The 13,817-nt window shown below is 61.2% G+C and overlaps 4 protein-coding genes across 7 annotated transcripts in view; 3 read left to right on the top strand and 1 right to left on the bottom strand.

Moving 5' to 3' along the window:
• VDR (vitamin D receptor) overlaps positions 1-2,641 on the top strand; it is a 29,711-nt gene extending 27,070 nt beyond the window's left edge. The window contains exons 7-10 of one of the 2 annotated variants that reach the window (XM_072358027.1): positions 96-267; positions 709-860; positions 1,399-1,515; positions 1,641-2,641. In XM_072358027.1, the coding sequence (XP_072214128.1) occupies positions 96-267; positions 709-860; positions 1,399-1,515; positions 1,641-1,900 (701 nt within the window). In that variant the 3' untranslated portion in view covers positions 1,901-2,641. The remainder of the gene's footprint in view (positions 1-95; positions 268-708; positions 861-1,398; positions 1,516-1,640) is intronic. The other variant, XM_072358028.1, reaches the window with a different exon arrangement.
• A 192-nt stretch (positions 2,642-2,833) lies between these two features.
• MYG1 (MYG1 exonuclease) lies at positions 2,834-6,845 on the top strand. Of its 3 annotated transcripts, XR_011905888.1 has the most exons (8): positions 2,867-3,060; positions 3,593-3,708; positions 3,777-3,936; positions 4,036-4,185; positions 4,263-4,385; positions 4,770-4,951; positions 5,905-6,081; positions 6,709-6,845. XR_011905888.1 is itself a non-coding variant. In XM_072358031.1 (7 exons), exons 1-7 carry the CDS (start codon positions 2,887-2,889, stop codon positions 5,210-5,212), a joined length of 1,086 nt encoding a protein of 361 aa, XP_072214132.1. In that variant the 5' UTR covers positions 2,834-2,886; the 3' UTR covers positions 5,213-5,462. The 3 variants fall into 3 exon arrangements, 2 of the variants coding, with proteins under 2 accessions (XP_072214132.1, XP_072214131.1); XM_072358031.1 differs by lacking the exons at positions 5,905-6,081; positions 6,709-6,845 and adding an exon at positions 5,029-5,462 and having other exon boundaries at positions 2,834-3,060; positions 3,596-3,708; XM_072358030.1 differs by lacking the exons at positions 5,905-6,081; positions 6,709-6,845 and adding an exon at positions 5,029-5,462.
• A 40-nt stretch (positions 6,846-6,885) lies between these two features.
• Positions 6,886-12,915, bottom strand: AAAS (aladin WD repeat nucleoporin). Its single transcript, XM_072358032.1, is given in 17 exon segments — positions 6,886-7,170; positions 7,325-7,409; positions 7,737-7,800; positions 8,383-8,450; positions 8,562-8,655; positions 8,932-9,022; positions 9,109-9,169; positions 9,369-9,493; positions 9,679-9,799; positions 10,159-10,302; positions 10,845-10,943; positions 11,218-11,264; positions 11,381-11,472; positions 12,210-12,265; positions 12,386-12,563; positions 12,818-12,878; positions 12,880-12,915. Coding segments are annotated over 17 exon segments (1,548 nt in total). The 5' UTR covers positions 12,901-12,915; the 3' UTR covers positions 6,886-7,029.
• The window catches only part of AMHR2 (anti-Mullerian hormone receptor type 2), a 6,801-nt gene continuing 5,882 nt past the window's right edge, over positions 12,899-13,817 (top strand). Inside the window, 1 exon segment of the mRNA XM_072357890.1 lies at positions 12,899-12,983. Within this exon segment, the coding sequence (XP_072213991.1) occupies positions 12,899-12,983 (85 nt within the window).

Genomic DNA, 13,817 nt, shown 5'->3' with positions numbered 1-13,817 from the left:
CCCAACACCCCTGTCCCTGTAACCCCCCCCTACCCCCATAACCCCCCCCTGTCCCTGTAACATCTCACCCTCATGGACCACCTCCCTCTTTGCAGAGCCCATGGAGCCCCAGATGTTTTCCAACCTGGACCTCTCCGAGGAGAGCGATGAGAGCCCCTCCATGAACATCGAGCTGCCCCATCTCCCCATGCTCCCACATTTGGCTGACCTGGTCAGCTACAGCATACAGAAAGTGATTGGCTTTGCCAAAATGATCCCTGGATTCAGGTGAGATGTTGTTCCCACACCGGGTGCCCACGATGGTTTTCTGCTCTTCAGTCCCAACCTTCACAGTCATTTTTCTCCATTTCAGGGCTCCATCCCCTTCCCAGGTCTGTTCCTACCTTCTTGTTCTCCTTCCATCTCCCTTCCTGGGGTTATTCCTCTTTAATCTTAAGCTGAATTCACCCTGGTTGTGTAAACAGAATGCCTGAGCTCCTCAGAAAGATGCTCAAGGCCGTGTGAGTGGTGCTCATCCTGCTTGAGCATCCCGAGATCCCATTTAATACCAGCCCAGTAAGAGTCAGCCTGGAGCTCAGGGCACTGGGTGCTGCCACTCGATACATGGAGCTGCAGATAAACCCATGGCTTAATTACCCAGAAATTCAGGGTGAGGGAGAAGCTGGATCTTGCCTCTGTTTGTGGACGTTGCCTTATTCCCACCTGCAGGGATCTGACCGCAGAGGACCAGATTGCCCTGCTGAAATCCAGCGCCATCGAGGTGATCATGCTGCGCTCCAACCAGTCCTTCACCATGGAGGACATGTCGTGGACCTGCGGAAGCAATGACTTCAAGTACAAAGTCAGCGATGTCACCCAAGGTAAAGGTGCTGCCGGGCATCCTTCTGCTGGGGAGGGCTAAAAGATGGCACCCCAGCCTGAAATTCAGCTGTAGAAAAGCCATACTGAGTACAATGCAGATATTCAGGTGGATCTAAAGCCTTAACCTTAAGGGAAGAACCTTGGAGGAACATGGGATGCTGAGATCCTTGGTGCAAGGGCAGAGATCCCAAGGAAAGCAGGCAGAGCAAACAACCCACTGAGGGCAGGGATGGGACCTGCTTGCAGCATGCTGTGGGCACACAAAGTGTGTTCGTGGTGCTCCTGCAGTGTGGGAGTGATAAGGAGACAAACTAGGATCATTGCCTTCCTAAAGTCATCTGCTCCATCATCTCCTGCCTTAAAGATGCTGCTGGGGAGGAAAGATGGAAAGAAAGAATGTTTTTAAAGCTCTATCAGAAATCATCCTGTGATTGTGTGATCCTGGCACTGAAGGAGGAGGTGCTGAGCTCTGCCTCCATCTCTCAGCTGCAGATCTGAGGTCTCATCCCAGTGCTAACAGCTCCTCTCTGTCCCCAGCCGGCCACAGCATGGACCTCCTCGAGCCGCTCGTGAAGTTCCAGGTGGGCTTGAAGAAGCTGAACCTTCACGAAGAAGAGCACGTGCTCCTCATGGCCATCTGCATCCTGTCCCCAGGTAGGAGGACGCTCATCCCCAAACCCTGCCAAGCTTTGGCAGCATGAAGGCTTCACAAACGGAGCAGTGCCAAGCTAAGGGTTGGACTCCATGAGCTCTGATCTGTTGCTGGTGATGTCCCTTAGATCGACCCGGCGTTCAGGACACCTCTCTGGTGGAGTCCATCCAGGACCGCCTCTCAGACACCCTCCAGACCTACATCCGCTGCAGGCACCCCCCTCCCGGCAGCCGCCTGCTCTATGCCAAGATGATCCAGAAGCTGGCCGACCTCCGCAGCCTCAACGAGGAGCACTCCAAGCAGTACCGCTGCCTCTCCTTCCAGCCCGAGCACAGCATGCAGCTCACCCCTTTAGTGCTCGAGGTCTTCGGCAACGAGATCTCCTGATTCCAGCCGCCGCGTGTAAAGGGATAAGTCAGCCTTGGCCCCACGGAGGCAGCGAGGAGGGCTGTGACCCTGGGAGGAGGTTGTAGGTTGTTTGGTTTCACACTACTGCAGGTCCTGCTTTGTTTCCTTAGCCACCATGGCCGAGGTTTGCTCGCTGCAGACCCATTTGTGCATTTCCCCCCCCCCTCCACGAGTGGTTTTTTCCCACTTAAGAGCTGACTTATCCCTTTATGGGTGTTTTGAAGCTGGGCTGCCTTGATCTACTTCTTTCTGACCAGAAACTGAGGCTGCTTGGGAAGGAGAGGCTCAGGTTTTGGCACTGGGGAATCATCGATGGCATCTATTGAACACGAGGGACCCCTACACACACACAGCCCCAGTTTGGGAAGGGTAACACTGATGGAATCGAGCACCCAAAATCCATGCAGGGAAATGCTGAAGCTGCTCCTCCGATCCCTACAGACAACGGTGAGAGTCTGGAGAGGGAGAACCACGAGCAGGAGCAGCCGGCTGGGCTGTGATGGGCTGTGATGTGTGTTCCCAGCACTACTGCCACCCCATGTCCCACATCAGCCCCATTGCTGACAGCAGCCCTGCAGGCGGCCTGACCTGGGGACACTGCGTGGGGATGGACACTGCGTGGGGGTGGGCGCTGCGTGGGGATGGGGGCCACCCGCGGCACTGGGGCTCCATCTCCGTGCAAATAAAAGTGGCTGGGAGCAGCACCGGCTGCACCGCGGGGCCGTGTCCGTCTGTCGCGTTCCCGGCCCAACTCAGCCCCGTTTCATCGCTCCCTTCTCGCGTATCCACGCGTGTCCCCACGCCACCGTCCCTCCACGTGTCCGCAGCTCCGCGCCGTGCGCATGCGCGGGTGGGTCGAGGCGGAGCCGTGCCGCACATGCGCAGTGATGAAGGGCGGGGCGGGCTGAGCCTGCGCATGCGCCTTGAGAAGGCGGTGGTGGAGGCGGTGCCGCGCATGCGCAGTGATGCGAGGCGCTCTGCGCGCCGTTCCCCTCATGGCGGCCGCCGTCACCGGGAGCGGAACCGGCCCCAAACGGGCCCGAACGGAGCCGGTTCTGCGCATCGGCACCCACGATGGCACCTTCCACTGCGATGAGGCGCTGGCGTGCTACCTGCTACGCCTCTTACCGCGATACCGGGTACGGTCGCGGTCTCCTCGGCCCTCCTGCACCAGCCGGGCCCGGTCCCACCCGCCGGGCCTGCAGCCTCCCTCAGGGCCGCCCGTTGAACCCCGGCTCCGTTGGGGTCCGCAGAGTCACGGAGAGGCCTAAATGGGGTCCCCAGACCCGCTTTCAGGTTCCCCATCCTTCACTGAGGCCTCAGGGGGATCCTCAGCCTCTTTTTGGGCTCCTCACTGTGTGCTGGGGTCCGTCCTGCTGCCCTCGTTCCCTTGGCTGTGTGTCTGGTCTCACTCTTGTATCCCCAGCCTCCTGCTGCGCTCCCCAGTCCCACTTAAGGGCCGCCCTGTGGTCCTCAGCCTGAGTCCTTCTTCCCATCTGGGGGCACTTTCAGGCCCCCAGTCCTTCACTGGGGCCACTCTGGGCTCCCCAGCTCCTTTTTGGGTTACTCAGTTCAATGTGTCAGCTTCCCTCATGTCCCCATTTCCCCCTTAAGGTCCTTGGCCTCACCAATCCCACCCTGTGCACCCCCCAACCTCACCCCATTCTCCAGCAGGATGCGGAGGTGGTCCGGACCCGGGACCCCCAACGCTTGGCCCAGTGCGATGTGGTGGTGGATGTGGGGGGTGAATATGACCCCGAGAGGCACCGCTATGACCATCACCAGAGGTGAGGCACTCCACCCACATAAGGGAGCCCCCTACTCCCCCCCCAGGGCTGACCCTGCAACCCCACAGGTCTTTCACCCAGACCATGCGAAGCCTCCAGCCCAGCAAGCCCTGGACCACCAAGCTGAGCAGCGCTGGGTTGGTTTATTGCCACTTTGGTTCTCAAATCCTTGCTGGGCTCCTGGGGCAGCCAGAGGACAGCCCTGTAGTGACTGCACTCTATGATAAGGTACCGGGGATTTCTGACCCACCAGCACAGCTTTCTATTGAGGAAACTACCCTATCAAAGAAGGGGTTCCAGGTGTTCTGACCCCACCGTGTCCCTAAGCTCTATGAGAACTTCGTGGAGGAGATCGACGCCATCGACAACGGCATCGCACAGACGGATGGGGAGCCCCGCTACGCCCTCACCACCAACCTCAGCTCCCGTGTGGGGCACCTGAACCCCCGCTGGAACGACCCCGATCAGGACACTGAGGTGGGGACGTGTGGGAAAAGGGGGGACATGAGATTGTGTTCTTTGGGGTCACCGCTGACCTGCTGCTGTGTCTCCAGGCGGGGTTTAAGCGGGCAATGGAGCTGGTGGGCAGTGAGTTCATGGACAGGCTCGACTACTATCACCGTGCCTGGCTGCCTGCACGGGTGCTCGTGGAAGATGCCATCCGGCGCCGCTTTGAGGTGCTCCTCATGCTTGTTTTGGGGGGGTTTAAAGGCTGGGTGGAACCCTGGGGCAGGGGGGGCAGGTCCCAATGGTATTAACCTCCTCACACAGCTCAGGGCATGACTGTGCGCCCCATTTTGCTTCCTATAGCCACATGCACTCCCCTTTATGCATCTCTGTAGCACTGCATGCTGTCACGTTCCTTCCCACGCTCCCCCCCCACTCTCTATGCACCCTGAACACAGGGATGTGGTGCATCCCCACAACGCAGGGTCAGATCTGGAAGGAGGCTGTGCTATTCAGATGGAAAAATGCACATGAAGGGGGTTGAAGCTGAGGCACAGGGCAGTGCTGGGGCACAGGACAGGACCCCACACAGCCACATCGTGTTCCATCTCCAGGTGGATGCAAGCGGGGTGATGCTGGAGCTCCCGCAGGGCGGCTGCCCCTGGAAGGAGCATCTCTTCAGCCTGGAGAAGGAGCTGGAGCTGCACGACCAGCTCCTGTTGGTGCTATTCCCCGACCGCAGCGGGCAGTGGCGGCTGCAGAGCGTCCCTGTGGGGCCACGCAGCTTCGAGAGCCGGTGAGTCCCATCCACAGTTCATGCCCTGCCAGGAGGGGACAGGGTCTCACCCCCCACCCCTTTTCCCACCACTGCAGCCTTCCTCTCCCCGAGCCGTGGCGGGGTGTTCGTGACGAGGCGCTGTCTCAGCTCACCGGCATCCCAGGTTGTGTCTTTGTGCACTCCAGCGGCTTCATCGGAGGCAACCGCACGCGGGAGGGGGCGTTGGAGATGGCCCGGAGGACATTGGCACTGCAGGGGGGGGCAGCACAAAGAGGATGAGTCCCCCAGCCCTGCAGGGGACATCCCCAATGAGAAGCCCATGCTGGGACTTCCCATGGACTGCTGCTGGGAACAGCTGAGACCATTCCTGCTTGGCACAATCACTGTGCTGTGAGCTGGGGGAGCCACTGGTCCCAGTTACAGCACTGGACTGGTGTGAGAGCACAGAACAGACTGAGAGGCTTTTAAGATTCAGTGCCCGGCCTGTTATGTATTGGCTGCCAACACCAGTAAAAACCAGTGCATTCTCAGCGCGTTTGCTGGTCAGGCAGTGGGAGCTGCTTTAGGGGTGTCTGTGGGGCACATGGGGTTGCAGAATGCCACACTGGGGTGCAGAAGCAGGTGCAGCCTCACCACCCCTATTCCCCCCATCCCAGCTGCCCCTGGGAGGGGAACGTCACCAGCCCAGCTGTCCTGGGGAGGACATGGACCCCCCCCTTCTCTCTCCCTGCCTCCTGCTGCAGGGCAATGTGGGCAGCCTGGCTGTTCCTGCTGGTGCTGGGGCTGCCCTGCTGCCCCCGAGGCTGCCGCTGTCCTTGGGGGGGTCCCCATGGCCTTCCCCCCACCGCTGGGAGCCGCAATGAGACCCTGGCACGGAGCGGGCAGCCCCGGGTGCCAGATGTGGCCATGCTGGTGGCCGTGGGAGGGTGGCTCAGTGCCGTCCTCACCTACGTGGGACTCTACGTGCGCAGGAGCCGCGCCGAAACCCGTCTGCACCTCGAGTACCTGCGGGCACTGCCCTGCCAGCAGCCCAGCCCCGAGGAGGAGGAGATGCTCAGCACCATCCTGTGACACCACGGGCAGAAGTTCCCAGCAGCGGATCTAAACTGGGGATCCTCACGGGTGAAGCATCTCTAAACATCTCTGCTGTGAGTGGTTTACCCCGCGTCCTCGTGGCTCTCCCAGCACAGCCCCGTTGCAGGGTGGGTTGCTGCCATCCTTTCCATGGGGTGGAGGGGCAGTTTCCTTGCCCAGCTTTGGGGTTTGGCTTTCAGGAGGGTTTTGTGGGTCCTGGGGGTGCTGGCAGTGTGGGCTGAGCGGGGCCCTCCCCATCTCCACCACAGGATGATTACAGCATAATCCCAGGGATTAACCACGTGTAATCCTGGGGTTTAAGCACTGCCCCCCTCGGCCTCCCCATAATCCCACTCCAGCCCATCTGCTCCCCCAGTGCTGTCCAGGCTCACATGGGCTGGCACGGGGCTGCAGCAGCCACTCATCAGCTGGGCTGAGAGGGAAAGGTCTGTGCTGGGCTGGGTCTCACTGAGCTGCAGCACTTCTGGTGGTTCCTTATGCCCTCAAGGTGAAGCCCAAAGGCTGCCCTTAGGGCCAAGGAGCCCTCGCAGCCCCTTTGGCCCTCAACGCAGCCATTTAACCACAGAGCAAAGCCCCCACACTCACCTGGGGGCTCCCACCCACCAGTGCTGCACACAAACGTTGTGGCAGGAGCCTTCAATCTGCTTTAATTTAAGCACTGAATGGTTCTTCTCCTGCAGGTGCACTACGGCCTGGCATCACAGAGCAGCACCAGAGCCCCAGAAACAAACCTGAGTGGCTTTGAGAATGCATCCCCCAAAAAACTAACAGGGAAAGTTCCCTTGTTTCCCTGAGCAAGGAGCAGAGCGAGGTGTGAGGGATGAGGAGTTGCCTTTAATCTGCATGGCACTGAGCCCCACCTCCCAGAGGATGAGCACATGGAGCTGTACAGAACATGTGTGGGGACAGGAAAGGACCGCAGCCCTGCAGCGTCCTGGGGAAGAAGGAACTGCAGGCGGACCCTGAACGTCCTGGTCCCATCCTGGTCCCATATGCTGCTGTCAGAGCTCTGAGAAGAGGGGCTGCTCCCGCACGCTGCTGCTGGCCGTCACCACGGCGGGGCTGCGGCCGGGGCTGCTGTAGGGCACGCAGGCACTCAGGAAGAAGAAGGGGATGTGGCTGATGGTCCCCGTGGACCAGCACTGGAGAGAGGACAACGGCACAAAGATCAGCACTGGGCACCTCCATCCCACACAGCAATGGGTCACCACTGCCCTCCATGCCCTCCCTTCTCCACTGGGACAATTCCATCACCGAGGTGCAGCAAAGACCCCCCGGAGCCGAAGCTGGACTCACCACGGTCAGCAGCGCTCCCTTCTGGAAGCAGGGATGGAAGGCAATGAGCTGCGGCTCCGCGTTCTGCTCCCCCCGCAGGAATCCGCTGGAAGGGAAAGGAGAGCTGGAAAGGAGAGCTGCAGGGAGAGATGGCACAGCCCGGAGCACAGCGGTGACACAAAGAGCTTTGGGGTTAAACTGGGATCTCTGCTGCACCGAATGAGAACCACAAAAGGTCTTGGGGATAACGGACAACGTGTCCAAAACGTGACCACTTTGGGGGTAAAACGGTACTGCAGCACTGCCTGAAGCAGCAGCGTGGGGTGGCAGCAGCACAGCAGCACTTTGCTCCTTCCCACTGCATCCCGAGGGCGGACAGTGTTCAACCAGCCCCACACCACCACCAGAAGCCCCCAAACCATCCGCTACGCACCACGGCAGGAGCTCAAACACGGGACTGTTGCGGGTACGGAACACAGCCACCACCGTCTGGTCTCCTGCAGGGGGAGGGAAGCAGCTGTGAGCTGTGCTGGGTGTGAGGGGCAGCAAAGGAACGATGTGGGGAGTGCAGCCAGCTCTGCCTGCAGTGCTCCTTCCCTTCCAAACGGGATCCCCCACTGAAGGCAGAGGATGGGGGCAGCCCCATTTCCTCCCCACCAGCTTTATAAGCACGACAAAACCAAATGACAGAGCTCAGGTCCAACACAGCATCCCCAGCGCTGCACCTCGGGGCTGTCAAAGCCGTGCTTTGTCTGCAGCCAGCAGGGCCTCAATGGCTCAATTATCCTGAGTGGGGCCGGGGGGGGCACAGGGTGCAATGTGGGCACTGTGGGAACACAGAGAGCTGGCGGTGGGGCTGGGAGGTGATTCATGTGTGTGTGAGTGAGGAGGGAGCTGTGCTCTCATAACCAGGAGCAGACACTGCACAGTGTCACCGTGGGGGTGTGGGGTGGGGGGGTGCTTTGTGCAGAGGGTCAAAGTCACAGTGAGGAAGAGTGAAGATGGGTGCTGCCCCCCCCCAACCCCAAGCATTTCCCCTGCAGGATGGGTGGGTTTGGGGCACGTTCCACAGCTCTGACCTCGGATGATCACCGCCAACCTCTCCCCGGTGGGATCCCACACCATGGACTGCACAACTCCTCCGACCCTGCAGCACAGCACAGTGAGCGCCCACCCATATACACAGGGCTGGGAGGGGGGCACGGAGCCCCTCCACCTCCCAGCATCGCTCCGTGGGGCCGCACACAATCAGACCCACCTCTCCTCCCCGTAGTGCGTCTCGAAGGTGGTCTCCGACAGATCTGCCACGATGGAAGCTGTTTTTGAACCTCCCACCTGCCCCTGCATGTCCCCTGCATTGAAGACACAAAGAGAGAACTCGCTTCTGCTTCCCTGCTCTGTGCAGGTCGTTTCATTGACCTAAATCTGCGCTTCTCATCTTAAAATGATGCTGAATTTCTGCCTCTTTGAGCTGTGGAGCCTCCTGCTGTCCTGCCTTTGCTACACCGCAGCAGGTAGGAAGCTCTCCCAGATGGACACAGAGCTTCTCTTGGCCACAAGCACCCACAGCTGAAAGCACAAGGACGGCTGGGGGAGCAACTGGGGCTCTTTGGGGGGGGGACACTCACCCCTGTATTCAGAGAAGGACAAGGAGTAGATGACGGACTCTCCCAGCACTGTGAAGAGCAGCCGGCTGCCATCTGGGCTCCAACAGCCCGTCTGTGGGGTACAGGGGGGTGTCAGAATGGCCCGCACACCCCCATGGGGTGGGAAATAGCCCCCCCCCCCCACTGCGCCCACCCCACCTGGCAGCGCCCTTTGATGGTGGGCCACTTCTCACACGTCCACATCTGAGCTTCCCAAACTCTGTAAGAGAGAAAGAGAGGGATAAACCATCCCAATTCAGCCCCTCTGAGAGACAACGGACCTGATTTACCCCCATATGTGACCCAGGGGGAAGGGAAGGAGCAAAGGACACAAAGCAGGCAGGAACGCTTCGATGGGAGGCAGATGAAAATAGAATTGAGAGCGACTAAAAGAGGAAGGAGCGGGGCCAGGAGCTCACTTGAACACGGCCGAAGGGGTGGCTGCCAGGACCTTGCTGCCATCAGGGGACCACGCCAGGAAGGTGACCCCACCGCCCCCAAACCACTGCAGCTGGACGCAGCTCTCGGTGGACACATCCCACACCTGGAGGGGGACAGAGGGGACGTGGGGCAGCGCAGAGCTCCCACCTTCAGCCAGAGCTCAGACGTGGCTCACTGCTATCCCACCTCAGTGCTCCATATGTCCTTTGGGGACATGCTGCCTCCTGAGTGTCACAGCGGTGGGGTGACAACCCCAGACCCCCAACCCAAATACGGCCCCACACTCACCAGCATGGCCGTGTCCACGGGTGAGGCTGAGAGCAGCAGCTTCCCACTGGGTGCCCACGCCAGGCTGGTGACGGGGCTGTGCCCGGGGTAGGACAGCACCTGGGCACAGCCAGATGAGGGTCTGCAGGGACAGAAAGCACAGCTGATGGGGGGACAGGAGGGATGCCAAGGCCTGGTGATGCACCACATCACCTTCTGTACCCACAGCGGGGATGGACACCAGCCTGGATTGACATCAGCCTGGATTTAACCTGAAGCCCAACGAAACGGGATGGACGGCCCTCAAAATGGGATGGACGATACTCAAAATGGGATGGACGGCCCTCAAAATGGGATGGACGGCCCTCAAAATGGGATGGACGGCCCTGGACAGCCCTCAAAATGGGATGGATGACCCTCAAAATGGGACGGACGGCCCTCGCTGTGAGGTGTGGGGTCAGGGCCACGAGCTGTGGGGCTGTCCCCCTATGGCAGTGTCACCTGGTGGAGAGGGACGTGGGGTCCAGGTGCCACAAGAGGACGCAGCTCTGGCAGGCGACAGCCAGGATGGAGGCACACAGCGGCTTCCAGGCGACGGCGGCCACGTTCCTCTGCAGCCGATGCTTCAGCGACGGGATGGTGGCACTGCGGGGAGGAAGAAGCGTGACAGGAGTGGGATCCGTGGGGTCACAACAACGTGGGACCTCTCTGCAAGCCCTGACCGTGGTGGGAGCCTAAAGCCTATTGTGGAATGGGGGACCCCCCTTTAAGTGGGGACGGAGGGGACCCAGGCAGGTGAGAGCGGCGCTGCTGGAGCACACCTGGTGTGATTCAGCGCCCGCAGCCCGGGGGGAGAGTTGGCACTTGTTGGCTTGAAATCCCAACTGGGGGAGAGCGGCTGAGCGGGACGGCGCTGCGTGGGGCGCAGCATGAGCAGGGAGAGTCTTCTCTTAAGGAGGGCTTTATACGCCTGCCGAGACCCGCCGGGGGAGCAGGGAGACCTAGAGGAGAAATGAGGCTGAAGGGGGAGAGAAAAGCTGGGGGTGTGGGAGGGAAAGGGACCTAACAGAGCTATGGGAGTTCTGGGAGCAGTGAGAGCGCAGTGGGGTGTCCTGGGTGCTCAGGGTGGGTTTGGGGTGGTGGGTTTGGGGTGGTGGGTTTGGGTTTGGGGCTGCCCCCCTCCTCACCTGCTGGAGTTGTAGACCCGCACGGAGTCATCCAGCAGAGCCACGGCGAATTTGCTGGTGTGTGGATGCCAGGCGAAGGCACGGATGCTGCAGCCGGCCCTAAGGGAGGAAGGGAAGGAGGGAGATGGGCACAGGGAGCAGCACGGACCCACATCTGCCAGCCCCAATTCCAAGTCCCAAAGCCAGCCCCAAATAAATCTCAGCTTCCACTCCACGGTGATTTCTCAGCTCAACAAACTGACGCTGCTCGCCATTTAACCCAGCCCTGGTTGAGTTTAATGCCGACCCTCCTGTGTGCACAGCACAGCACCAAGGGACCAAACGGCCCCATTGGATGGGGGTGATAACACACACACGGTCTCTCAGCACTCACCAGTCGACAGCCTGGGAGAAGGCAGCAATCATGTCCTCGCTGCTCAGCTGCAGGGGAAGGGGCAGATGTGGGACAGTCAGTGCTGAGCAGGCAGGAAGCCCCTCCTGCCCTTTGCTGCCCCTTGTCTGAGCCGTTTCTCCTCCCATCACAGAAGGGAACCCACCGAGAGGTGCGGGAGGAGGGAGCCGTGCAGGGCTGAGAGCCCGCGGTACACGGTCAGAACGCAGCTCAGGGCCGTCCTCAGCCACTGCAGCCCTGCAGGGAACACAGCGTCAACCAGGAGGGGAACCCAGGAGTGGGGCTGCAGGGATGGGGGGCTGCAGGGATGGATGGGGGGGTGCAGGGACAGATGGGGGCTGCAGGGATGGATGGATGTGGGGCTGCAGGGATGGATGGATGGGGAGGTGCAGGGATGGATGTGGGGCTGCAGGGATGGATGTGGGGCTGCAGGGATGGATGTGGGGCTGCAGGGATGGATGTGGGGCTGCAGGGATGGATGTGGGGCTGCAGGGATGGATGGATGGATGGATGTGGGGCTGCAGGGACAAATGGGAGCTGCAGGGATGGATGGATGGGGGCTGCAGGGATGGATGTGGGGGTGCAGGGATGGATGGATGGCGGTCTGCAGAGATGGATGGGGGGGTGCAGGGACAGATGGGGGCTGCAGGGATGGATGGATGTGGGGCTGCAGGGATGGATGTGGGGCTGCAGGGATGGATGGGGGGGTGCAGGGATGGATGGGGGCTGCGGGGATGGATGGATGGATGGATGTGGGGCTGCAGGGATGGATGGGGGGGTGCAGGGACAGATGGGGGCTGCAGGGATGGATGGATGGATGTGGGGCTGCAGGGATGGATGGATGGATGGGGGGCTATGGATGTGGGGCTGCAGGGATGGATGGATGGATGGGGGGCTGCAGAGATGGATGGGGAGGTGCAGGGATGGATGGATGGATGGGGGCTGCAGGGCCCCCCCTGGCCCCACTCACTCACCCTCCTCCTCGGCGCTGACGATCTCCTTCAGCAGCCCACACAGCCCCCCGTCCCTCCTGCAATCAATGCGGATGTGAGGACCCCAAACCTTCCCCCCTTCCCAGGCCCAATGGATGCAGAGCAGTAACAAACGGGGCTGTGCAGGGCTCAGCACTATTATGGGGGGGGGGGCTCACCAGGCACAGAGGACCCTCTTCCATAGCGCCTCACGGTGGTGCAGGAAGGGCTGAGCCCCGGACTCGGGGCGGCCGGGACCCTTCAGACCATCCTCAGGCAGAGCGAGTGCGGGCAGCGCTGCCAGCTGGGGGGGGGGGGATAAAAGGGGGGTGTAAGGAGGGAGGGGGGAGGAAATACAGAGTGGGGTGGGTTTGCTTGGAGAACAGGGAGGTTCGGCTTCCTTTTGGGGGGGGTCCCACTGAGAACTATGGAGGGTTGGGGGGGGGTCCAAGCACAGTCTTAGGGCAAAAAAGGGGGGGAAAGGGGGCAGAAATGGGGGGTCCATCCCGCTCTCGGGGCTCCCTTTGGGGTCGGGTCGGGGGTCCCGAACCGGCTCCGTTCCGTTTCCTCACAGGCTCTGGAAGTCGAGCGGCAGCGGCTCCCGCGCTGCACGCACAGCAAAGCGTTGTTAAACTCACAGACGGTAACGGAGCCCGGGGGGGGCGGGGGGGGGGAACAGCGCCAGGGTGCACATGGCCGACCGGAACCGGAACCGGGACCGGCACCGAGCGCGGGCGCCGTTCAACCGCCGACGGAACCTCGCGAGGGACAAACCGTGTGTGGGGGGGCGTTAAAGGGGCTGCACCGAGGCCTCCCAACCCCCCCTCGGCTGCGCGGCTGTTCTCGCTGTAACGGGAGCCGATCGTTTGGTGGGCCCACCTCCGCGGGGCGTTGCCCCTTTAAGAGAAGCGGCGCGTCCTCTCGGGGGAGCGGGAAAAAGCGCGTGTCGCTGTTGGTGCGGGGCGGGGTTCGGTCCGGTCCCGGCTGTGGGGTCCGGTGGGAGCCCCCATGGGCAGCCCCTTCTATTGGGTCCCACGTGTCGGGGGTCCCACGGGTGTCCACGTGGGAATTTGTCTCCATTGGGGTCCCGTAGGTGTCTATACGCCCCTCTATTGGGGTCCCCGCATCCCCCCTATTGGGGTCCATGGGTGCCCCTGTATTGGGGTCCCATGGGGTGCCTGTATCCCTGTGCTGTTCCCCTATGGGTATCCCCCTGCATTGGGGTCCCCTGGTGCCATATAGGAACACCCCTCTATTGGGGTCCCTGCACCCCTCTCCCCCCCATCCCATCCCATTTGGATCCCCCCCCCAAATCTCTCATCTCCCCCCTCACCCCCCCCATCCCACTTTCGCTTCCCTTTGATGCATTATCTCCGTGTTTTCCTTTCGGTGGGCCGCAGGAGTTATTTTAATGTCTTCAGGATATTAAATAAACGCTCTGCCTTATGGGGGGGGGGGAGGATGGAGGATAAGGGGGGGGGGGCTGCGGTGGGTGCCCTGCATTCCTTACCCCGTTACGGAGCGAGCCGGGTTTGATAGGAGACAACGATTTGGACGGCGCCGATCGCTGGGAGACATCAGAGCCACCGCAGCGCTGGCGTGGCCGCCCCA

This window comes from Excalfactoria chinensis, chromosome 28 (genome assembly GCF_039878825.1).
Source record: "Excalfactoria chinensis isolate bCotChi1 chromosome 28, bCotChi1.hap2, whole genome shotgun sequence".
NCBI classification, from domain to species: Eukaryota; Metazoa; Chordata; class Aves; order Galliformes; family Phasianidae; genus Excalfactoria; species Excalfactoria chinensis.
This window is presented reverse-complemented; position numbering and strand designations above follow the sequence as displayed.